At 44.0% G+C, this 24,221-nt stretch overlaps 1 protein-coding gene across 1 annotated transcript in view; it reads left to right on the forward strand.

The window, feature by feature from the left end:
* Nucleotides 1–6,405: 6,405 nt before the first annotated feature.
* The window catches only part of LOC128045524 (4-trimethylaminobutyraldehyde dehydrogenase-like), a 19,142-nt gene continuing 1,326 nt past the window's right edge, over nucleotides 6,406–24,221 (forward strand). Inside the window, exons 1-6 of the mRNA XM_052638022.1 lie at nucleotides 6,406–6,624; nucleotides 8,544–8,689; nucleotides 18,928–19,057; nucleotides 19,870–20,004; nucleotides 21,335–21,531; nucleotides 22,188–22,328. Of these exons, the coding sequence (XP_052493982.1) occupies nucleotides 6,438–6,624; nucleotides 8,544–8,689; nucleotides 18,928–19,057; nucleotides 19,870–20,004; nucleotides 21,335–21,531; nucleotides 22,188–22,328 (936 nt within the window). The 5' untranslated portion in view covers nucleotides 6,406–6,437. The remainder of the gene's footprint in view (nucleotides 6,625–8,543; nucleotides 8,690–18,927; nucleotides 19,058–19,869; nucleotides 20,005–21,334; nucleotides 21,532–22,187; nucleotides 22,329–24,221) is intronic.

Consider the following 24,221-nt stretch of genomic DNA (forward strand, 5'->3'; position numbering starts at 1 on the left):
TGATCAGTCTCCAATCCTCAGCTCAGGCTGAGGGCCCTTCGACCAGATTTCTGCGTCCAGGACCAGGGGACTAGAAAAACAGGGAAGGATAGGAAGGGTTAAGGAGAGGAGACAGAGAGGGAAGGGGAGAGAGATCAGTGAAGTCTCTTGTTTCTTACCGGTCGGGGCACTCTGGCCAGTTGTCCGTGTCAGGAGGAGACCAGGGACAAAAAGGTCCCAGTTGTGGCCGCTGGGTCTGGTCCATTGGCAGGCAAGCTGGCCCCTGAGTACCCCGAGTGGTCAGGATGTCAGTCTCGGCGAAGAAGAATCCCACCAGAGTCACCATTTGTTGCAGGAAGAGGGACCCCTTCCAGGGCCCGAAACTGGGCTCTTGTCTAACACTCGGAAATGAACTGTCCGAGGAGACACATGTGCTGACAAAGCAAGAGATTTTATTGGGAAGGGGCACCCGGGTGGAGAGCAGCAGGGTAAGGAAACCCAGGAGAACTGCTCTGCCATGTGGCTCACAATGTACAGGCGGTGTCTCCTTTAAACCTTTCCCGAACTCTTCCGGTTGGTGGAGGCTTATTAGTTCCGTATTCTTTATCAGGATCTCCTGTCATAAAACAACTCATGCAAATGGTTACTATGGTGCCTGGCCAGGGTGGGGCGGTTTCAATCAGTGTGCTTCCCCTAACAATTCCCCCTGCAAGATGGGGTATATAGCGGTGCCGTTGGTTCAGGCTCCTTGAGATTCTTTGGGTTTTTTTCTTACATGTGTCGCCAACACCTGAGGGGTAGAAAATCCCTGTTGAGGCAAAAAAGGTTTTACCCAAGGAGGGGGGTGGGGCTTGGTCAGGGTGTCCGATCCGCGGTCGGAAGACGATATCTCGGAGTTGGTGTACAGTTCCCAAGTCAAAGGTGCCTACTGAGGGCCAGCCTACATGGAAGGTCGGCCATTCTGCGCTGCAAAAAGTTATTAATTTGTTCTTCACCAGCACCGATAGATTCTGTGCTCTAGACTTAAAATCAGAAAAATGGTCAGTCATAAGGGACAACGGAGTGGAAGTCTCTTGTCCCATGATTACAGGAGAGAACACAGGAGACAAGACGAACACACAGAGAGCAGTGACAATGCCGGCACACACAAAGATGCGACGAACAGAGGAGACAAACCTCGGCCGAGAGCACAGTGCTAGGTCTTCCTGGGCCCCCTGAACCCTCCCATCCCTCTAGGTTATCTTACCAACAAGGCGTTCACAGAGCCAGCCGCCTTCCCAGCACGATGCCGGGCCTCGGCCTTATGCTGGCTAAGATGACTAATTCGCCCCTGATTAAGCCTGACAAGAGCTCTCTTCTCACCAGAGCCAGCTGCCTTCCTGTGCGTAAGCTGGGCCTCGGTCTTACACTGGCTAACCAAACTTAACACCGGTGTTCAGATAGCTTTCCTCCAAGTGAGGAAACCCCTTCTACTGGGAGAGTGTTATTCTTCCCAGTTAAAGGGATCCCGGACGAGTCCCCAAATGTTATGCCCAGAGTCCGAGTCCCCAAAACTGAGAGAATAAGATGTCCACAGCAACGCAAAAGCATAAAGGGGTTTATTACTAGCTCGAGTTAGGGCCCAGGTCTCATCCAGCACAGTGGAATCCGACAAGAGCCCCGAGCTCTGAATCACATCTACTTTTATACAGACGGTTCTTTGTTCCTGTAACAGCATAGCTGATTGGTTAAACCGTATGCGCGCAGGGGACTTTTAACCTCGCATCCCTATCCAGATTGGCTCAGGTCTGGCGCGGGTTGGGGGCTACGGGGATTTTTTCTGATTGGTCGAGCTACACTGCCTGCGGGAGTTCCCAGTGCCTCAGCTTTCCTAGAGACTAAACCTCAGGCCTAGCCTGCCCCTTAGAGCCTGTCCTGGCTTCAGTTTGGTCCTAACACCAACATCCACTGGATCATAGAAAAAGTAAGAGAATTCCAGAAAAACATCTACTTCTGCTTCATTGACTATGCTAAAGTCTTTGACTGTGTGGATCACAACAAACTGGAAAATTCTTCAAGAGATGAGAATACCAGACCTTACCTGCCTTACTGAGAAATCTGTAGCAGGTCAAGAAGCAATAGTTAGAACTGGACATGGAACAATGGACTGGTTCCAATTGGGAAAGGAGGAAGTCAAGCCCGCATATTGTTACCCTGCTTATTTAACTTATATGCAGAGTACATCATGCTAAATGCTGGGCTGGATGAAGCACAAGCTGAAATCAAGATGGCTGGGAGAAATATCAATAACCTCAGATATGCAGATGATACCACCCTTATGGCAGAAAGCAAAGAGGAACTGAAGAGCCTATTGATGAAAGTGAAAAAGCTGGCTTAAGACTCAATATTCCAAAAGCTAAGATCATGGCATCCAGTCTCATCACCTCATGACAAATAGATGGGGCAACAATGGAAACAGTGAAAGACTATATTTTGGGGGACTCCAAAATCACTGCAGATGGTGACTGCAGCCATGAAATTAAAAGATGCTTGCTCCTTGGAAGAAAAGCTGTTACTAACCTAGACAGCATATTAAAAAGCAGACACGTTATTTTGCTGACAAAGATCTGTCTAGTCAAACCTATAGTTTTTCCAGTAGTCAAGTATGCATGTGAGAGTTGGACTATAAAGAAAGCTGAGTGCTGAAGAATTGATGCTTTTGGACTGTGGTGCTGGAGAAGACTCTTGAGAGTCCCTTGGACTGCAAGGAGATTGAACCAGTCAGTCCTAAAGGAAATCAGTCCTGAATATTCTTTGGAAGGACTGATGCTGAACTGAAGGTCCAATACTTTGGCCACCTGATGCAAAAAACAGACTCATTGAAAAAGACCCTGATGCTGGGAAAGATTGAAGGCAGGTGGAGAAGGGGATGACAGAGGATGACATGGTTGGATAGCATCACTGACTCGATGGACATGATTTTGAGCAAGCTCTGGGAATTGGTGATGGACAGGGAAGCCTGGTGTGCTACAGTCCATGGGATTGCAAAGTGTCATACATGACTGAGTGACTGAACTGAAAATTGTGAAGTGAGAGAATCCTGAGGAAACTGTGGAAAGCCTGGCCTAAAAAAGTTTTGTTAAAACAAACCCTGGGCTCCCTGATTGTGAAATAAGGCTGCAAAAGCTGAATAATCCTCGAAGAAGGACTCCATAACACCTATTTTAGAACTTGTACTTATCACAGTTTCCTAGAATTTTGGTTAGGACGTGTGTTGATGTACTTTTGTTAATATTTCTTCTGTTTGAGCTTGATTGAACTTCTCGGATTGCAAAATTTATAATTTTCACGAAATTTAGAAAAATGTGGGGCTTCTCACAAGTAAATAATCTGCCTACAATGCAGGAGCCACAAGAGATGTGGGTTTGATCCCTGAGTAGGGAAGATCCCCTGAAAGAGGGAATGGCAACCCACTCCAGTATTCTTGCCTGGAGAATCGCTATGGACAGAGGAGCCTGTTGCACTATAGTCCATGGGATGGCAAAGAATCGGACACAAGAGAAGCAACTTAGCACACACTGCACTCCAAGACTCCTTACTAGCTAAACTTTAAGTCTCATCTCCCAACTTGACTTCAAAACATTTTCCAAAGTGTTTATCAGTTGTCGCTTGAAAAAACAGTGCCACATTCAAATAAGATAGGGAAATCATAGGTTATAACATTGAACAAATTTCTTTCTTCTATTATTATTTTATATTGAAGTATAATCAACTTTAAAATATTACATTAGCTTCAGGTATACAACAGAGTGATTCTATATTTCTCTACATTATAAAATGATCACCACTTTAAGACTGGTAACTGTATGATACCATACAAAGTTATTGCAATATTATTGATTGTATTCCCTGTGTTGTACATTATACCCCTGTGACTCTTTTATTTTGTACCTGGAAGTTTGTACTTCTAATCTCCCTCACTTGAACAGATTTCTTTACTGCAGCACTTACTTGAGCTCTAAATGTGCTAATAATTATTGTTAATTTCCAGGAGAAGGATATATTAAATAGAATCTTTTTTTTAAATAAGGAACATCTTACAAAATCAGTGTTCCAAGAGTCATAATTTGGAAACAAACTTAGTTGTTTTGAGTGTGGTCCGAGGACTACATGAGTCGCCTGGATCAGAATTGTCTGGATGCTTTTTATGACATACAAGATGGTAGCTATGTCTCCATATGTCTGAAGCTCCTCTACGAGAAGATAAGGGAGAGCGGTCTTTGAAAGAACGTGAAGAAATTAACATGTGAGAGTGTCAGAGCAGAAGAACCGAGGGGGCCTCTTTCGAACACTTTAGGGCCACTGTATTATTGCTGCGCTCTTTAGCATGTTCTATGATAGAGAAATAAATGTCTTTCTTATACAAGCATCTGCTATCTTTGCCTTCGATAATACAACCAAGCACGCTGCTGCTGCTGCTGCTGCTTAGTCGCTTCAGTCGTGTCTGACTCTGTGCAACCCCATGGACTGTAGTCTGCTCCTTGTCATGGGAGGATCTGTCCATGGGATTCTCCAGGAAAGATACTGGAGTGGGTTGCCATGCCCTCCTCCAGGGGATCTGCCTGATCCAGGGATCGAACTCTGGTCTCCTGCACTGCAGGCAGATTGTTTACCAGTGCCACCAGGGAAGCCCAACCAAGCATGATACCTAATTAATTCAGAGGTAAAGAGAATTAATTCAGAAGTAAAATTAATTCACAAAGTCACTTTGTGACTAGTTATGGTGTGGTTACTTTAACTCTGTTGTTTATCATATGGAATAGCTTTCTCTGTTGTGCTTTCCTGCCAAAGTAAAAAAAAAATACAACTTTCTTCTCAAAGTCTGTGTTACCTATTTGAACTTAAAACTTGTTTTAAACACTGATCTAGAAGAAGAAAGAAATGCAAACCTCATTATCTGTATGAAGATTGAGGTTTGGGAGATGTGTACCAGATAATCTAAGAAAGTTATGCTCAGCTAGGAGATATTGATAAATAGATAAATAAATATGTACTTCTCTGGTTGCTCAGACGCTAAACAATCTGCCTGCAATTTAGGAGAGCTGGGTTCCATCCCTGGGTTGGGAAGATCCCTTGGAGGAGGGAATGGCTACCCACTCCAGTATTCTAGCCTGGAAAATTCCATGGACAGAGGAGCTGGGCGGACTACAGTCCTTGGGGTCTCAAAGAGTCACACAAGACTGAGCAACTAACACTTTCACTTTCTTTCATTACACACACACACACACACACACACACACACACACACATATGCCCTGGCGTGGTATGTGTGATCTTTTGATCTTAGTTCCTCCATCAGGGGTTCAGCGGTGTCTAGTGCAGTGGAAACGAGGAGTCCTAATCACTGGATCTAATCCTCCCCTTTCGTTAGACCGAATGATCAGAAGACAGACCCTAGGCTGATTACATGTAGTGATGTACCTGAAAACTCTTGCTTTAAATACTGAGCTTCTCTGGTGGCTCAGATGGTAAAGCGTCTGCCGCAGTAAAGCATCTGCCGCAGTACGGGAGGCCTGGGTTTGATCCCTGGGTTGGGAAGGTCTCCTGGAGAAGGAAATGGCAACCCACTCCAGTACTCTTGCCTGGGAAATTCCATGGACTGAGGAGCCTGGTGGGCTACAGACCATGGGCTCGCAAAGAGTCGGACACGACTGAGCGACTTCATTTTCACTTTCTGGAAGAAGAAAGAGAAAAACGAGACCGTGAGGGGGAGAAGGCGAGTGCGTGGGCGTGCGTGCGTTTACGTGTGAGACTCTGGTGTGCCACCCAGCCTCTAGGCTAAGCGAGGGGCGGACCTGGACCACTGACTAGCCAACTGACTGCACGGAAAAGTCTTGCAAACTCCGCCCCGGAAGGCCGGCCCTTGTCTCAGTTCAGTTCAGTTCAGTCGCTCAGTCGTATTCGACTCTGCGACCCCATGAATCGCAGCACGCCAGGCCTCCCTGTCCATCACCAACTCCCGGAGTTCACTCAGACTCGCGTCCATCGAGTCCGTGATGCCATCCAGCCATCTCATCCTCTGTCGTCCCCTTCTCCTCCTGCCCCAGGGCCTTCAACTCTAGTCCGGGCGCGCCCCTCCCTCAGCCCGCGTCTTGCCTCGGCCCCGCCCCTCCCCGCGGCCCCGCCCCTCCCCGCGGCCCCGCCCCTCCCGCGGCCCCGCCCCTCCCCGCGGCCCCGCCCCTCCCCGCGGCCCCGCCCCTCCCGCGGCCCCGCCCCTCCCGCGGCCCCGCCCTCCATCGGCCCCGCCCTCCATCGGCCCCTCCCATCTCGGCTACCCCGCCCCTCCCTCGGCCCCGCCCTCCTGCGGCCCCTCCCATCTCGGCTACCCCGCCCCTCCGGCGGCCCCTCCCCTCTCCGCGGGCCCGTCCTCCCGCGGCCCCGCCCCTCCGGCTCGGCCCTCTCCGCCGCTCCTGCCCCCCATGTTTCTCCGAGCTGGCCTGGCTGCACTGTCTACGCTTTCCCGCACCCTCGGGCCTGCTTCTGCTCCGATCGCCGCCATGAGCACTGGCACCTTCGTTGTGTCGCAGCCGCTCAATTACCGTGGCGGGGCCCGCGTGGAGCCAGTGGATGCCTCCGGCACCGAGAAGGCTTTCGAGCCAGCAACCGGTAACGGGGTCGGAGGGAAGCTGCGGGGGCCAGGGTAGGGGCGAGGCTGGGGCGCGGACTGACGCTCCCCCGCCCAGGGGTGAGACCTGTTCTAACTTGCTGAAGCTTCATGTAGTGCACTGAACAGACGTTTATTCAGCACGGGTAAGTGATGGTGTAGAGTATAAAGTTATCTGTGTAGGCAGCTAAGGATGCTGCGCAAACACGAGAGCTTCTAGACCGGGGCAGGAAGGAGTCGTAGCAAAGGGGGGCAGCTCGTGAGTTGCGCGGTGGGGTCAGGATTAATTTCACAACAGCCTGAACAGAGTCCACAGAGCCCTGGTGGGTAAGGTAGTGTCTTTGTGTTAATTATTAATTTTAAAGGTAGGGCCTCAGTAATGTCTTCAGCGGTGCCCTTAGAAGAGTTCTAGGACAGGGTGAAAAGAAATACTTGTGCCAAAATGGAGGAGCATGCACAGATGGTTGTAATGAGCGTGAATGACTACTTTGTTGCCATCCCCTAGTGTTAAAGTATTTCCGGACACGAACCAGAGCTGGGAAAGGGAAATAAAAAATTCTGCTTTTATCTAGTGTTTAATGTGTGCCAAGCACTGTGCCAGACCTTGGGAAGTCCAAAGATCACAAAGCAAATGAGGAGGAGGAAGAGGTTTTTTGTTTTGTTTTTGTTTCGCTGGGTTTAATGTTTGCGAGGAGAGAAATATAAATGTGCAAACCAAATATTATATCCCCAGATGAATAAAACTGAATTTCAAGAGACTGGAGAATTTAGGTGTGATCAATTACACCTTTCTGCTCTGCCACTTGTCCCAGCAGGAAGGGGCCACAGCCACCATCAGGCTCTCCTTTAGGCCTCTTGATTTCCCACTCCCATATTGATACAAAAGAAAGAAAAATTGCTCTTTATTTTAACTGCCTACAGTGTGTGCTGTGTGATTCTTAGCCACTGCCTCTATCAATTGGCTACTCAAATTTATAATACAGGTTTGTGAAATCTCTGGAAAAAGCAGAGTCCCAAATGTTCTTGTGGGAGGGGAGACCCTTAACTGACATCCTAGAGATTTCTTTTTAGTAGTGTCAGTCACAACCCTTAGGATTTGGGTCTAGAAAAACTGATCATTTCATATTTTGCCCAGTGTAGGGAATAGGATTGAAGTAAGAAAATGAAATGGGCTTCCGAGGTGGCCCAGTGGTAAAGAATGCACCTGCCAGTGCAGGAGATGTCAGTTGGATCCCTAGGTCTGGAGGATCCCCTGGAGTTGGAAATGGCACCCCACTCCAGTATTCTTGCCTGGAAAATCCCATGCACAGAGGAGCCTGGCAGGCTACAGTCCATGGGGTCACGAAGAGTCAGACATGACTTAGTAACTAAACAACAAAAACAACAAGAAAATGAGAGAGTGGGATTTTTTCCCTCATATTTGAGGAAAAAATGTTCTTGCTTTTAGGAATATCTTTTCTTGATACTCTATTTATTAACCATGTTCATCAAGTATCAGTAGTATTATATGACTTACAAAGAACACAGACCAGTGATTTAAAATCAGAGTTCATAACCCAGGAGACTGAATACTTTGATTTTGCAAGACCTCTGAGATTCTGAAACACTGTTAAGGAGCATTGTGAAATAATTGATAGGAAGTTAACCTTAGTAAACCCAAGTGTAAGGAGGGCAGGAGTTCTTACCCCAAAGTTCAAGGTGGGCTAGGCAAGAGACACAGTCAGTACATTTTTCTGAAGACAAGTCTTCAACTTTTATTAGATTGTTTAAAAGATAAGCTGTTGGTTTAGGGGTAGTCACTAAATTAGACTATACTTAAAGACAGGAAGAGGATCACGAAAAGGAAAATGGATACACAAAACTTCATTTAAAATATGTGGCAAACATTTGAAGTTAACACTCAGTTTCCCTGTATTTATAGGTAGAGTGATAGCTACTTTCACATGTTCGGGAGAAAAGGAAGTAAATTTGGCTGTTCAGGATGCAAAGGCTGCCTTTAAAATATGGAGTCAAAAATCTGGCATGGAGCGTTGCCGAATCCTTTTGGAGGCTGCCAGGATAATAAGGGTATGTTTTAATTTAATCTCTTCCAGAAAAGTCCTCTTGCATTGCTCTGTGATTTTTTGTGTGATGATTTGCAATTAAGACTGATGGATTAAGTGATACCTTTTTGATGAGATCCAAAAACATTTCCATATGCTCACTTTGATACGTACAACAAGCTTTCCTTCAGTGATTTTCTTTCTGGCTCTTGGCTCCTTGTGACATCTCCCTGGGCAGGCTTTCTTTTCCTTCTTTGTTGTTGTGATAATGTATCCTTTGTCGCTTGTCTCCTTTTCTTTTTAACTATCTGTTCTTGTTCCCTATTAGTCTTTCCTCTGATGACGCTTAAGTTCACTTTTCTTTTTCAGGTTAATTTTCTGCCTTAGTTGCCTAGAAGATTTCATAGATTCATTCCTGTTCCCCTCTTATGAAATAAAGTTTAGCTTTTTACAGTCTTAAAAGGCAAAGGCACTAGATTGTCTTTACAGAAAATTAGAAAATTCAGAGGACATACACCAAAATATAAATCAGGGATATCTCTCAGTGTAGGACTGTGATGACTTTTTTCCTCATCAGTGTGTTATGTCAGAAACTGGGGGGTCTGACAGTTACCCTGTTTACAAGGTTATATGGGTATTCTGACAAGAAACATGAAGTTTTCTGGATTAGAGAGAGAAAGAGAGTTTACTACTCACAGCAAAATACTTTAGCACTAGTTTTCTGAGCTCCAGTCCCCATGGGGTGATGCGGTAAGTGCATACAGTGGGTTGCACTGTAGGAGAGGAACCCCAAAATTAAGAGACTCAACTTATAAGGGGCACATCTGCCCATTCTCTCCTTTGGAGAAAGGTTACTTGTTAAGGTTAATGAGATGTAACTCACTGAGCAGATCTCCAAGGTTAAGGAGAAAGGTATCACTGGATTTATTACCCTGGAATGTAAGCAGATGTCTCCAAGAACTGGAAGTAGAGAGCTTTTTATCTCCACATCTCATCAGAGACCTCCGTCTTTGGGGAGATGCTGTCTCTGCCTTCCAAGGCCTTTGCTTTTCAGTCAGCTTGCCAGTGGCCTTTGCAGAAAGCCTACACCATGCAGTAATATCAAGATATTCCTGGAGAATTTTCTCCCAACAGGATATTTTCTTTTATCAAAATTTATTTTTAATTTGGTAGATTAAACGTTGTAACTCAAAGCTGATAATTTTTTATTCTAATTTGCCTCTCACTTTTGCTTGTGCATAAGCATTTGGTTTGTTTACCTTCTTAAGAACTGGCTCTTTTGTTATTATAAAGTTATTTTTAAAATCCTGAGTAGTACCTATTTTTTTTTTTTGCTCTGAAATCGACTAATGTTAATTTTCTTTTCCTTTAAACTCTTCATTTCGTTTTCTTTAATATTTTATACAATTTTTTACAGTCAAAAATATATTACTGTCTTTCTTGAAAGCTCCTGTCTGATGATCATGGCCCAAATCTGCCTTTGCTGATGTTGTTTTTGTTCAGTTACTAAGTCCTGCCTGGCTTTTTGCAAGCCCATGGACTTTAGCTCTCCAGGCTTCTCTGTCCATGGATTTCCCAGGCAAGAATTCTAGCGTGGGTTGCCATTTCCTTGTCAAGGGAATCTTCCAGGACTGATGATCAAACCTGCATCTCCTGCATTGGCAGGCAGATTCTTTAGCCCTGAGCCACCAGGGAATCCCTGGATCTACCTTTGCCTGAAATTATTCTGTAACTGAATAGACCCCACCCTCTGACCACAACCTACAGTTTAGCCCTTGGTTGTTTTCTTTCAGTGATTTTTCAAGTTAATCATGATCTATAGTTCCTTGCCCTTTGCATTTTTAAACTACGCACAATTATCTTCTATAAGATAAAAATATTTATATTTACTCACATTTTTAACATAACTAGTGTTCTTCATTCCTTTGGGAAGGCCCAGATTTCTATGTTACCATTTTTATTTCTGTTAGAAGAAATCCCTTAGCATGTTTCATAGTGCAGATTTGCTAGAGATGTTCTTTTAGCTTTTGTATGTCTGAAAAGTCTTCATTTCACTTTCAGTATTCCTTTATTTATATTAGTTCTAAACTTTTCCGTATTTTGGTTTTGGCCGTGCTGTCCTTGCTGCTGTGGGCGGGCTTTCTGGAGCTGCTGCAGGCAGAGGCTGCCCTGTAGTTGCAGTGTGCAGGCTCCTCATTGCTGAGGTAGCTTGTGTTGCAAATCACGGGCTCTAGGGCTTGCAGGCTTCAGTGGTTGCTGTTGTTAGGGCTCAGTGCTCAAAGCTTGTGGGCTCTGGAGTGGCGCGTGGCCTTAGCTGCCCCGAGGCATGTGGAATCTTCCTAGACCAGCCATCAAAGCCATATCCCCTGAATTGCAGGCAGATTCTTTACCACTGGACCACCAGGGATGTCCTTGCTTTCATTTTCAAAAAGAGTTCTAGATAAATAATTGTAGATTGACAGATTTTTCTTCCAGTGCTTTTAAGATGTTGCATTGCTGTCTTCTGGCTTGTTTTGTTTCAGAAGAGAAGTCTGCTGTCATTCTTATTTTTGTTCCCTTTTATTGAATATTTTTTACCTCTCTGGCTGCTTTTATTTTATTTATTTATTTATTTATTTAATTTTAAAATCTTTAATTCTTACATGCGTTCCCAAACATGAACCCCCCTCCCACCTCCCTCCCCATAACATCTCTGTGGGTCATCCCCATGCACCAGCCCCAAGCATGCTGTATCCTGCGTCAGACATAGACTGGCATCTGGCTGCTTTTAAGATTTTCTTCTTATCATCAGTTTTAAACAAGTTCATTGTCTTTTGATGCAGCTTTCTTTATATTTCTTTTGTTTGGAGTTTCTTTTGAATTTGTACATATATAGTTAAATTTGGAAGATTATGGCTATTATTATTATTTTTTAAATTTATATATATATTTTAAATATTACTTCTTTAAATATTTCTTCTACCCCCAGTCTTCTATTTCCTCTTCTTCAGAGCCTCCAATTACATATACCTCGGGCTACTTGAAACTGTTCTGCAGCTCACTAATGATCTGTTCATTTCTTCTCATTTTTCCTCTCTGTTTCATTTTGGGTAATTCCATTGTTACGCGTAAAGTTCGCCCACCTTTTCTTCCATCGCGTCTGATCTGCTGTTAATCCCGTCTGGTGTATTTTTCGTCTCTAGAAGAGCAGCCTGAGTCTTTTTTGTTGTTGTTCCATGTTGCTCCTTAACGTGTTCATGTTTTCCTCTACTTTCTTGAACACATGGAATATAGTAATAATAACTTTTAATATCCCCATCTACTAATTGTGACATCTACCAGTTCTGAGTCTGTTTCTATGGATTGACTTTTTCCTCCTGGTTAGGTGTTATGTAACTTTGCTGTTTTGCATGACTGTTTTTTTTTTTCCTCCTGGTTAAATGTTATATAACTTTCCTATCTTTTGCATGTCTAGTAATTTGTTATCACTAGACATTGTGAATTTTATGTGTTGGATGCTGAATATTCTTGTACTTTAAAACATTAATGAGCTTTGTTCTGTGACACAGTGAAGTTACTTGGAATTAGTTTGATCCTTGCAAGACTTGTTTCTGTGCTTTGTTAGGTGTGATCAGAACAGCTAATTTTCCCCCACTATTGAATACCCTTCTGAATACCTAGCTTGATGCTCTGTGTACTACTGAGGTTTTTCTTAACATGGCTGGTGGGAACGTGAACTATTCATGCCCCTGTGTGAGTTCTAGGGATTTTTTTTTGTTTTGTTTTCACCTTCTTGGTTAGTTTTTTCCTAGCCTTGGGTAGGGTCCTCACACTGACCAGTTCTCAGATGAAGACTTAAGGGGGATCTCTGGGATATTCTGTGCAGCTCTCTTCTCTCCTATCCCTAGAGTGCATACTGTAGCCATCACATAGTCCTTGAACTCCCAACCTGTTTCCTTAACTCAGAGTATCTCTTGGGCCCCACCTAAGGCCCTCTTACTGGCTCTCTGATACTCTTTCCAGGCAGCAGGCAGGAACACATGTAGGGCTCACCTCATTTGTTTCCTTCTCTCAGTGATCACTGTCCTGAGCTGTCCAATGTCCAGTGTCTGAAAATAGTTGTTTTGTAAAAATTGTTGTTTTGTGTATTTTATCTGGTGTTTTTAGTTGCTGAAGGGTAGAGCCTAATCTGATCCCGGTTACTCTACCTTAGCTGGAAGCCCATTGACTCCTAGTGAAATGAACAGTTTTTGGTATGTGTATTAGTCTTAGGCGTCCCTTTTCACTTTGAATCTTTTGATGCTTTTTATCAAATTATAAAGATCTTAATGGTAGGCGCCAATCATCTCTAAGTTGGAGCCTCCTTAGGAAAGTCGCTGTCATTTGGCTTTAAAAGGAGAGAGAAATGTATTTTAAAACTATAATGTATTTTACCACTATTTACATATAGAAAAGAGTGCGTGTGTAGATTATGCACTTGCCTTCAGCCGTTCTTTTGCTCAGCTCTGCCTCTTGAAGCAAGCCGGGGCTCACGCTTATTAGACTTGAACAGGCATGGCTTTGCTCATGTGGTTCTCTTATAAAAAAGCTAGACACTTACACTTGCTTGGTGGCTTGAAATGAAGGAGGGGGATGGGGCTTTTCTTCTTCCCTTTTACCCATTGGACCCGTGGTCAGGTCACATGAGAAGCGGGGTGGCCGAGAGAGGGATAGGGTAGATGTGAAGCACATGTTTGCCAAGAGGTGCTTCTCGAAGTGCATTGTCAGGGTGGACAGTTTTGTTTTGTGGTGGCTCTTGTAGCTAGTAGGGGCAGGAAGCTTACATTGTTTCCCCTTTCCCTTCCGCCCTCCTTATCCCAGGAGGGTAAAGGAATCCCATTTCCCTGAATGCAGAATTCAGTGTTAGAGATTCACTTGGACTACTTGATAGTCTTCATCAGGGTCTTTTTTTATGATCCTTGTAAGATACGTCAAAAGGCCCCACAGTGGCTTTCTAGAAATAACCTTTTGCATGAGGATAGAGGATGCTGGAATAAGACAAGAAAAATTTCAAAAGACCAGCCAATAGATTGAATTTTCTCTTTGAGTTGAAACCTTGAAACAGTCCTCAAAACTAATTGTCTGTCCATTCTTTACCAAAAAAAAAAAATCTTAGTGAAACTTCCTTTCGTAGTAAATATTCCAAGGCTTTTCAGCAGTAGTCATAGATTAATTCCCGTCTGTTCACTCTTGTATTAATGTGGAAGACAACAGCATTTCACTTTTGTTAGTTTAATATTTCTTCATGTGTTTGAAGTGTAACATGCTGATTTCATCAGTGTGTTTATGCTGATTAGTGAACTGAAATAAAAAGATGCTTACTCCTTGGAAGAAAAATTATGACCATCCTAGATAGCTTATTGAAAAGCAGAGACATTACTTTGCCGACTAAGGTCTGTCTAGTCAAGGCTATGGTTTTTCCAGTGGTCATGTATGGATGTGAGAGTTGGACTGTGAAGAAAGCTGAGTGCTGAAGAATTAATGCATTTGAACTGTGGTGTTGGAGAAGACTCTTGAGAGTCCCTTGGACTGCAAGGAGATCCAACCAGTCCATTCTGAAGGAGATCAACCCTGGGATTTCTTTGGAGGGAATGATGCTGAAGCTGAAACTCCAGTACTTTGGCCACCTCATGTGAAGAGTTGACTCATTGGAAAAGACTCTGATGCTGGGAGGGATTGGGGGCAGGAGGAGAAGGGGACGACAGAGGATGAGATGGCTGGATGGCATCACCGACTCGATGGACATGAGTCTGAGTGAACTCCGGGAGTTGGTGATGGACAGGGAGGCCTGGCGTGCTGCGATTCATGGGGTTGCAAAGAGTCAGACACAACTGAGCGACTGAACTGAAGTGAACTGACCTACTTCCTCTTCAGGGACTAGTTCCCCTCTTGCATTCTAGAAATGAAGTTTAAGTCACATGGTTGATCATGCCTTTTGAAAATGTGTTTTACATTGATCATACTCAACACATCCAAGAAGTGGGATGATTCACACCTGGTTAAAGAACTGCTACATCAGAACTGATGGCTTGTTGTTTTCCTAGGTACCCTCTTTCCCGTATCAGTAACGGGGAAACAAATTCATTGTTAAAAAGTTGTTTTGGTGAGTAGAGAATCAGGAAAGAGAAGGTAAATTGTTGGTTTGAAAGGCAATTTAATTTAGATTGTGTTTGGATGTAAACAAATCATCCTTTCTGAAGAAACATGTCTATTCAATAATTGCAGAATTTGTTTAGAACTTACTAACTTCCTTTTTAGGAAGTGAGCTCCTTGAAGGAAGAGACTGGATCTGTCCTTTTTCTTAGTAAAAAGTGTGAAATGATTTTCTAGCTCCACTTCACTTGGTTGTTGTTCTGGGGTTTTCTCCTGTTACTTCATCTGGAACGTGTTTCTCTGCTGTCTCCTCTGTCTAACTCTTTTTGCGGTCTCCATCCTGCAGGCCGCAGGGGAGTTGTGCCTCTTGTTCCTGGTATCTGCCGCCTCATGGATGAGGCTGGTGTAGAGGCTTGTGCAGGCTTCCTGGAGGGAGGGGCTGGTTCCTGGTGGGTGGGTCTGGGTCTTAGCCCTCTGGTGGGCAGGGGCGTGTCAAGCGATATGTCTATAGAGGTGGCTTTAGGCTCAGGAAGACTTTAGGCAGCCTGTCTGCTGGTGGATGGGGCTGTGTTTCTGCCCTGTTGGTTGTTTGGCCTGAGGCATCCCAGCACTGGGGCCTGTAGGCTGTTGGGGGAGCCAGCTCTTGGTGCCAAAATATCAGACTTCAGGAGAGCTCATGCCAATGAGTATTCTGTGGTTCCTCTGCCACTGATGTCCTTGTCCCCACTGTAAACCGAAGCCAGCCGCCCTCCACCTTCTCAGAAGACACTCAAAGACCAGCAGGTAGGTCTGACCCAGGCCCCTATGGAGTCACTCGCTGCTTTTTCCTTGGCTTCTGGTGTGCATGAGATCTTCTGTGCATCCTCCAAGAGTGAAGTTTTTAATCTCTTCCATTACTGTGGAGTCTCTATAATTAAGACCCACTGGTCTTCAAAGCCAAATGCTCTGGGGCTCCTCCTCCTGATGCCAGTCTTCCAGGCTGGGGTGCTTGATGTGGGGCTCAGAACTCTCACTCCTGTGGGAGAACCTCTGCAATATAATTATTTTCCAATTTGTGTGTCACCTACCTGGTGAGTCGGAGAAGGCAATGGCAACCCACTCCAGTACTCTTGCCTGGAGAATCTCAGGGACGGGGGAGCCTGGTGGGCTGCCGTCTATGGGGTCGCACAGAGTCGGACACGACTGAAGCGACTTAGCAGCAGTAGCAGCAGTACCTGGTGAGTATGGGATTTGACTAGATTAGCAGTGTGCCGCCCCCCACCATCTTGTTCTGACTTCTTCTTTGTCTTTGGATGCAGAATAGCTTTTCTGGTAGGCTCTGGTCTTTCTTGTTGATGGCTGTTGAGCAGTTAGTTGTGATTTTTCATGTGTGTTTTCATGAACGGAGCTGAGCTCAAGTCCTACTTCATCAACTTTTCTGGAATCCAACAAATATGGAATGAATGGATCGAAGCACTTCATACCTCTGGTCTTTGTAGAAATAGACCATGTCCAATTATCATTATCAAAGTGCTGTTTCCTGTATTTCATCCTTCCATGCTTTCTCAGATCTGTACTTGGTAGCTCTTGTGTTAGACGCTTGTGTTCATTTCTGTTGCCATTTCATGTTGCTTCTGGTCAGCCATACTGATGGTCCATTTTAGTAACAGATGCATCTTTCTTGTCAATTGTTCAATTCATGTTTTATGTGCAGATTTTGACCACATTGGTTTTTTTTTTTTAATTAAAATCAGATCTGTAATAGCAAATACCTGTTTCTTACATACTCAGATCTAAATAATTTTATCTGTTTCTGGCTGTGCTCCGTCTTTGTTGCCATGCGGACTTTTCTCTAGTTGCGGTGAGCAGGGGCTGCTCTTCGTTGCAGCGTGCAGTCTTCTCATGTCAGTAGCTTCTCTTGTTGCAGAGCGGGGGCTCGAGAGCGCTGGGGCTTCAGCAGCTGTGGCACGTGGACGCGGTATTTCCAGCTCCCCAGCTCTAGACCCTAGGTCGACAGTTGTGACACGTAGGCTTAGTTGCTTCACGGCATCTTCCCAGATCAGGGACTGAACCTGTGTCGAGACAGAGGTTGGTGCCAAAGTGATTGCAGTTTTGCATTGGTGAACTTTGCCATTTGATCCTGGATTACATTCTTAAATGTGGTTATGTTATACATCATTTTAATGCGCATTTCTCTCTGTGTGTGTGTGTTTTTTTTTTTACTAATGACTTATTGCTTGCTGTTTATTTTATATTTATTTTAGACTATAGAAATGATGTTAGACAAAAAGCAAATTCGAGTGACTTTTTTATTAGCATTCAAAATGGGTCATAAAGGAGTGGAGACAACTTGCAACAACGTGCTTGGCCCAGGAACTGCCAATGAATATACAGTGCAGCGGTGGCTCAAGAGGTTTTGCAAAGCAGATGAGAGTCTTGAGGATGAGGAGCATAGTGGCTGGCCCTCTGAATAAGAGCCATTATCGAAGCCGATCCTCTTACAACCACTCGAGAAATTGCACTAGAACTCAAAGTTGATCGTTCTATGATCATTTGGCGTTTGAAGCAAATTGGAAAGGTGAAAACAGTTGATGAATGGGTGCCTCATGAGCTGACCAAAAATTTTAAAAATCGTCGTTTTGAAGTGTTGTCCTCCCATATTCTGTGCAACAGCAAACCATTTCTTGATCAGGATGTGATGTGCAATGAAAAGTGGATTTTATATGACAACCAGCAACAACCAGCGCAGTGATGAGACCAAGAAGAAGCTCCAGAGCACTGCCCAAAGCCAGATTTGCACCACAAAAGGTCATGGTCATTGTTAGGTGGTCTGCTGCTGGCCTCATCCACTGTAGCTTTCTAAATCCCGGCAAAACCATTAGATCTGAGAAATAAGCCCAGCAAGCTGATGAGATCCACTGGAAACTGCAATGCCTGCAGCGGTGTTGGTCAACAGAAAGGGCCCAGCTCTCCATGACAGTGCCCGACGGCAGTGTACAACCAAAAGCTGTACAAGCTGCAAAAGTTGAGAGAACTGGGCTACAAAGTTTTGCTTCATCTGCCAAATTCCATCTGACCCCTTGCCAACTGACGACCACTTCTTCAAGCATCTTGACAACTTTTTGCAGGGAAAATGCTTTTGCAACCGGCAGGAAGCAGAAAATGCTTTCCAGGAGGTTGCTGAATCCTGAAGCATGGATTTTTATGCTCCAAGAATAAACAAACTTATTTCTTGTTGGCAAAAATGTGTTGACTGTCATGGTTCCTATTTTGATTAATAAAGATGTATTTGAGCGTAATTATAATTATTTAAAATGCATGGTCCAAAATTGCAATTACTTTTGCAGCAACCACTGAGCCACCAGGGAAACCCCCATATTCAAGTTTTTCATCTCTTTTGGGGACATTATTTAATTTTTCAGGTCTGATTTCCAAAATCTTTTTGTTCATTTTTGGGCCATCTGTAGTGCCTTTAAGTTCTGTGAACTACATCTGAAAACAGAATTTGAAAAGACAGTTGGTGAGTAATGAGCATCAGAAAATAATTATCCTGTGATTTTGGCATGCTGCATTTCTTTGGGAGAATTAAACCCATTTGTGTTGATGTGTGTTTGGCTATTTAGTACAGTTTTCCTAAGGACTCTTTGTTCTTACTGTGTACACGCAGTGTGTTAGTCACTCAGCCTTGTCTGACTCTTTGTGATCCCGTGGACTGCAGTCCTCCAGGTTCTGTCCGTGGAATTCTCCAGGCAAGAATATTGGAGTGGGTTTCCGTTCACTTCTCCAGGGGATCTTCCTGACCCAGGGATCGAACTCGGGTGTCCTGCATTGCGGGCAGATTCTTTACTGTCTGAGCCACCAGGAAAACCTCATGCACAAATATCTGTACATATTTTTGCAGGTGTACATATATAATATTTCTCAAAACAGTCCTTTTCTCACTAATCTTGGAATGAGGTGTTGGTCTTATGTCTGTGAGTTACTTGATGGGGAGAACAGGGGACTATTTAGCAATAACTTTCATTTCTTCCAGATGTCACAGCCATTCCTTTCTGTTGGAAGTTCGGGCTGTTTCTGTTTTTAAAAATTAGGCAACGTATTCTGTTTTGATTGTTGAATATGTTGAGGTGTATGGTAATTTGTCTTCAGTCTAGTCCTGTGTTTTGCCCAAAGGAACGGAAGGATGAAATCGCCACTGTGGAGACTATCAACAATGGCAAGTCCATCTTTGAGGCCCGCTGGGACATTGACACTTCCTGGCAGTGCCTGGAGTACTATGCAGGGTTGGCGGGCTCCATGGCCGGTAAGCCCACACCTGGCCTTCTGTGCCCAGCTTAAAGGAAGCAGGGCAGCAGAGCCTGGTGGAGTAGGGTACAGAGTTTGGAATTAAGACAGACCTGAGTTAGAATCTTGGACTTAACACTCTCTACTTGGGTGTCACTGAGAATTACTTTATTTAAACGGGAGATCGTCCCTATCTTATTGGTTATTAGAAGGATTCGATGAGATGAGGTATTGGGTTGTAGTTTTTCCATAACATTGTATGGAAAAACCTGAACAAACGTTTTGCCCAGCCCAGTATATAAAGCACCTAACCTTGCAGCTGAGGTGTAGACAAGATTGTGCCAAAACCAGTTCTTGCAAGACTCAGTGAGGGCATCATATTTATTAGTTTTACTTACTCAGCAACAGATTTTCTTTTACTGTCTAGGAAGTGTCCATCAGTTCACATGTTGGCTGGGTTGGCCGGGCTCAGGAGGTCAGTGGGGTGAGAAGGCTGAGGTTGAGGGTCCTGGGACTGTTTAGCAGCCAAGTCTCCCCATCTCTGCTCCATTTCATCTGAGTTATGTAGTGGATGCTTGGTAAATCTTTAGAGGGTTATATTGAGTTGAATGAACGTTCGCTTGAAGGCTAATAAGGATTCTTTATGTGGGGAGAACATGCAGAAGCAGTGTGAGAATACCTAGAATGAACGAAAGACCAGAGGCGCGGTGAGCCCAGTGGCTGGGGGATGAGAGGTGGGTGGTCTGGCTGGAGTCCAGAGTGAGTCCAGGAGCTGGTGAACCCTTGGGGCGGGCAGCCCTACACTGTTCTCTGCCCTCTCTGTCCGCTTAGGCGAACACATCCAGCTCCCAGGTGGATCGTTTGGTTACACCAGAAGGGAACCACTCGGGGTGTGTGTTGGAATCGGAGCCTGGAACTACCCCTTTCAGATCGCCTGCTGGAAGTCGGCTCCAGCTCTGGCTTGTGGTAAGAATGGCTTACTCTTCCGCCTGTGAGCTACCCTTTCTCCCTGGCATAATTTCACCCCTGCCCCGCCCCCTAGGGAGCTTTGAGGTTATACATTATTCCCATTTTTATTTATTTTTGTTTATGGGAAGGAAGAAAGTTAATTTTGGTCTTGGAGATTTCAGTATTATTTTTAGTGTCAAATGAATTAGATTTGTGCTACTTGAAAGTTCTCTTCCTTTATGGACAAGAATTCTGAGCATCAATTTCTGTGTAGCAGGTAGCACTTGGGGATTTGACTTCATTTAGGAAGCAGAAAATAAACTTCTTCATTTGTCATTTGTGTCTTAAGAGAAATGAAAGACAAAGTCTCCGTTAGAGAAGCTTTGGTTGATTAACAAAAAGATTTTTTGCACTATTTAAAGAGAAGAATCTGTGGGAAAAGAAGACATTATGTCTTAGAAAAAATTTTCAGGTTAAAAGAGCTCTAGTATTAAAACATTGTATTGAAATGCAGCTTTTTTCTTGTTGCTGCTTCATGTTCATTTTACACATTTCTCTGTGATAGAGGAGAAATAGAATTAAGTTACTAGCCTTGCAGACTCTTATCAAATTAATTAACTTTACTTATCTTCAGTTTCAGCTTTTATAAAATGGGTCTAATCATACCTACTTCATACTGCTGTTGCAAATGTTAAATGAGGTTAATATATGTGAAAAGCTGTAGATATATAAGGTATTACTGGTTGAGACATTGCAAGTGTGTGGCTTGGTCTGTTTCATGAGAGAAACTAAGGAGGGAAGAAAAAGATAGGTTTACTTATTAATAATAATTTTGGGCCTAGCATTTGATGGGGAACAGGAAACAGTTATTTTTTTTAATTTTTAATTTTATATTGCATATAGCTGATTAACAGTGTTGTGATAATTTCAGGTGAACAGTGAAGGGACTCAGCCAGTCACATATACATGTATCCATTCTACCCCAAACTCCCCTCCCATCCAGGCTCCATATAACATTGAGTAGAGTTCCGTGTGCTCTGCAGTGGGTACTTGTTGGTTACCAGTTTGAAGTATAGCAGTGTGTGCATGTTGATCCCAGACTCCCTAACTGTCCCTTCCCTCCATCCTTCCCCGCTGGCAACCATAAGTTAGTTTTCTAAGTCTGTGAGTCTGTATCTGTTATTTTATAAATAAGTTCATTTGCATCATTTCTGTTTAGATTCCACATATAAGGGATGTCATACAGTGTTTCTCAACTGGAGTTGTTCTTGACGTGTCCTCCTTGTCCTGTCTTCAGAGGATCTTCAACTTTAAAAAATCTGTCTGTGTTTTTGTCTCGGTAATGCAGGTAACGCCATGGTCTTTAAGCCTTCTCCCTTCACGCCCGTGTCCGTGTTGCTGCTGGCTGAAATCTATACTGAGGCTGGAGTCCCTCCTGGGCTCTTCAACGTGGTTCAAGGAGGGGCTGCCACAGGCCAGTTCCTGTGTCAGCATCGTGATGTGGCCAAAGTCTCCTTCACTGGAAGCGTGCCCACTGGCTCAAAGGTGAGAGTGAAACAGTAGGGGCATCTGGTTATGACATCTTGATGCGGCTATGTCAGGCCTCCCCAGAGCATGTGTTGGAGGCTTAGCCTCTGATTTTTCCTAGCTTGTATTGGCAGGGAGGCTGTACCTATTATTGGGCCAAGGTCTGAAGTGTACTTGAGAAGTGTGAAGGAGTAGTTAGAGCCGCTCAGTGTGTTAGGCCCGCTGGGGATGGGAGTCGTCTTCTGCCTGTGTCTGAGAGGCCAGACCCTGGGGTGCAATTTGTATTCTTCGGTGACTTACCTCATCTGTAGCTGCCGCCTCTGAATAACGGGTGTTGTCCCAGTTTGTTCAGATTCGTCGTTTTGACCTTAATTTGTGCTCTGAGTCTGTCAGCCTGGAACACAGTTGCAGCAATACAAAAGAATTTCCTCCCATGACAGATGAATTGACAGGTTGTCTTAAATGAACTCCCTCTTCAGAATATGCAGTTCTGTAGATTCTCTTCAGTGTTCTGGAAAAGACTACTTCAAGCAGACTAAGGACAAAGTATATTGAGAACAAGGCTGCAGGTCACACGTAGTTCAGCATGACTTTTCAGGGTCACAGTCTAGTTAACCTAGCATGTAATCTCATTGGTGTTAAACTTCTCGATGCTTTTGCTCTTATTCTGTAAGATCATGGAGATGTCTGCTAAAGGAATCAAACCTGTTACCCTGGAACTTGGAGGCAAGTCTCCACTTATCATCTTCTCAGATTGTGACATGAAGAATGCTGTAAAGGGCGCGCTGATGGCCAACTTCCTTACTCAAGGCGAGGTGTGTACCTGACCCTGAAAGAGGTTTAGAGGGAGTCTTCTCCTTTCATGTCACAGCATGTTTTTTTTTTTTTAATTTATTTATTTTTTAATTTGAAGGATAATTGCTTTAGAGAATTCTGTTGTTCTCTGTCAAACCTCAACATGCATCAGCCATAGGTATACATATATCCCCTCCCTTTTGAACCTCCCACAGCCTGTTTTAAAGCTTGTTATTTTGAAATAATTTCAGACTTACAGAAAAGTTGCACAGATAATACGAAGAATTCCCGTATACCTTTGAACCAGGTTCTTCAGTGTTAACATTTCATCACATTTACCATTCCGTCTGTCTTTTCATGGGTTTCCCTGGCGGCTCAGACAGTAAAGATAATCTGCCTGTAATACAGGAGACCTGGGTTCAATCCCTGGGTCAGGAAGACCCCCTGGACAAGGGAATGGCAACCCACTCCAGTGTTCTTGCCTGGAGAACGCCATGGCAGAGGATCCTTGTGGGCTACAGTCCCTGGGGTTGCAAAGAGTTGGACACGACTGAGCAGCTAACACTTTCACTTTTCACCTACTGTCTGTGCGTGCATATGTATGTTACTGTATTCTTCTGAACTGTTTGACAGTTGCAGACAGAAGATCCATAAGCTCTCCATTCATATGTGTATTTCTCAAAAAAAAGTGAAGGTGAGGTCGCTCAGTCGTGTCCGACTCTTTGTGTCCCCATGGACTGTAGCCTACCAGGCTCCTCCATCCATGGGATTTTCCAGGCAAGAGTACTGGAGTGGGCTGCCATTTCCTTTTCCAGGGGATCTTCCCAACCCAGGGATCAAACCTGGGTCTCCTGCATTGCAAACAGATGCTTTACCATCTGAGCCACCAGGGAAGCCTATTGCCTTCTCTTAAATAAGTGCAATATGGTTAGTAGGATCTGTAACTTGGTGTTAATGTTATTCAATCATTCCTTATTCAGATTTCTGCGTTTGCTTGACTAATGTCCTTGTAGAAACAACTGCTTCTTTGCTGGTTCAAGATTTAATCCAGGAAGATGTGTTACATTTACTTGTGGTGTCTCTTTAATCTCATTTAATCTGGAATAGTTCTAAAGTCATTCTGATCTTTCAGTACCTTGACATTTTAGAAGAATCAACCCATTTATTTTGTAAAATGTTCCTCATTTTGGGTCTGTTTAGTTTTTTTTTTTAATTGGATTTAGTTTATGGCTTTCTGGCAAACGCCACAAAAAATGATACTTTACAGTGGTGTCGTTGACTTTGATCACCCACTTCAGTTGGGTCTTTATTAGGGAAGTTGCAGTTTTCTCCTTTGAGGTTAATAAATGTCTTGTGGGAGATCAAGTGAGACTACCTTGTTCCATGTCAAACTTGGATCTACTAGTTTTAGCACCGCTTTGATGTCCCCTAGAACATTTTTTTCTGGTGGTCACCAAGTGGTGAGTTTCCAGTTCTGTCATTCCTTCTACTTTTATTTGGTTTACTGCCTGTTGCAAGAAAGAACTTTTTCCCCGCCTTCCTAGTTTGTTGTTCATTCATTTACTGTTATCAGCATGAACCTATGGATTCTTACCTCATTCTGTGAGTTACTATTACTATTATTATTTATTTTGATGCTCAAATAATTGAAGATTCTGCTGGCGGGAGCCACTTTCTGTAACTTTTTGATATGTCCCCATTTTTCTTTGAGCACTGTTTTACTTCCTGGCATAGCAAGGTGTTCTAAACACATCTTGTGCATTCTGTGGTGGAACTCTGGAATGAGCTATTTCTCTAAGAAGACTTGATTCCATTTAATGGCAAACGGTTTTTAGAAACGAAGATCTGGGTGCCAGATGTACTTGTTTCTGCTGGAGTATTATCGCTTCTGTGTCTTCTCAGAGTCCAGAGCC

Source organism: Budorcas taxicolor, chromosome 3 (assembly GCF_023091745.1).
Source record: "Budorcas taxicolor isolate Tak-1 chromosome 3, Takin1.1, whole genome shotgun sequence".
NCBI lineage: Eukaryota > Metazoa > Chordata > Mammalia > Artiodactyla > Bovidae > Budorcas > Budorcas taxicolor.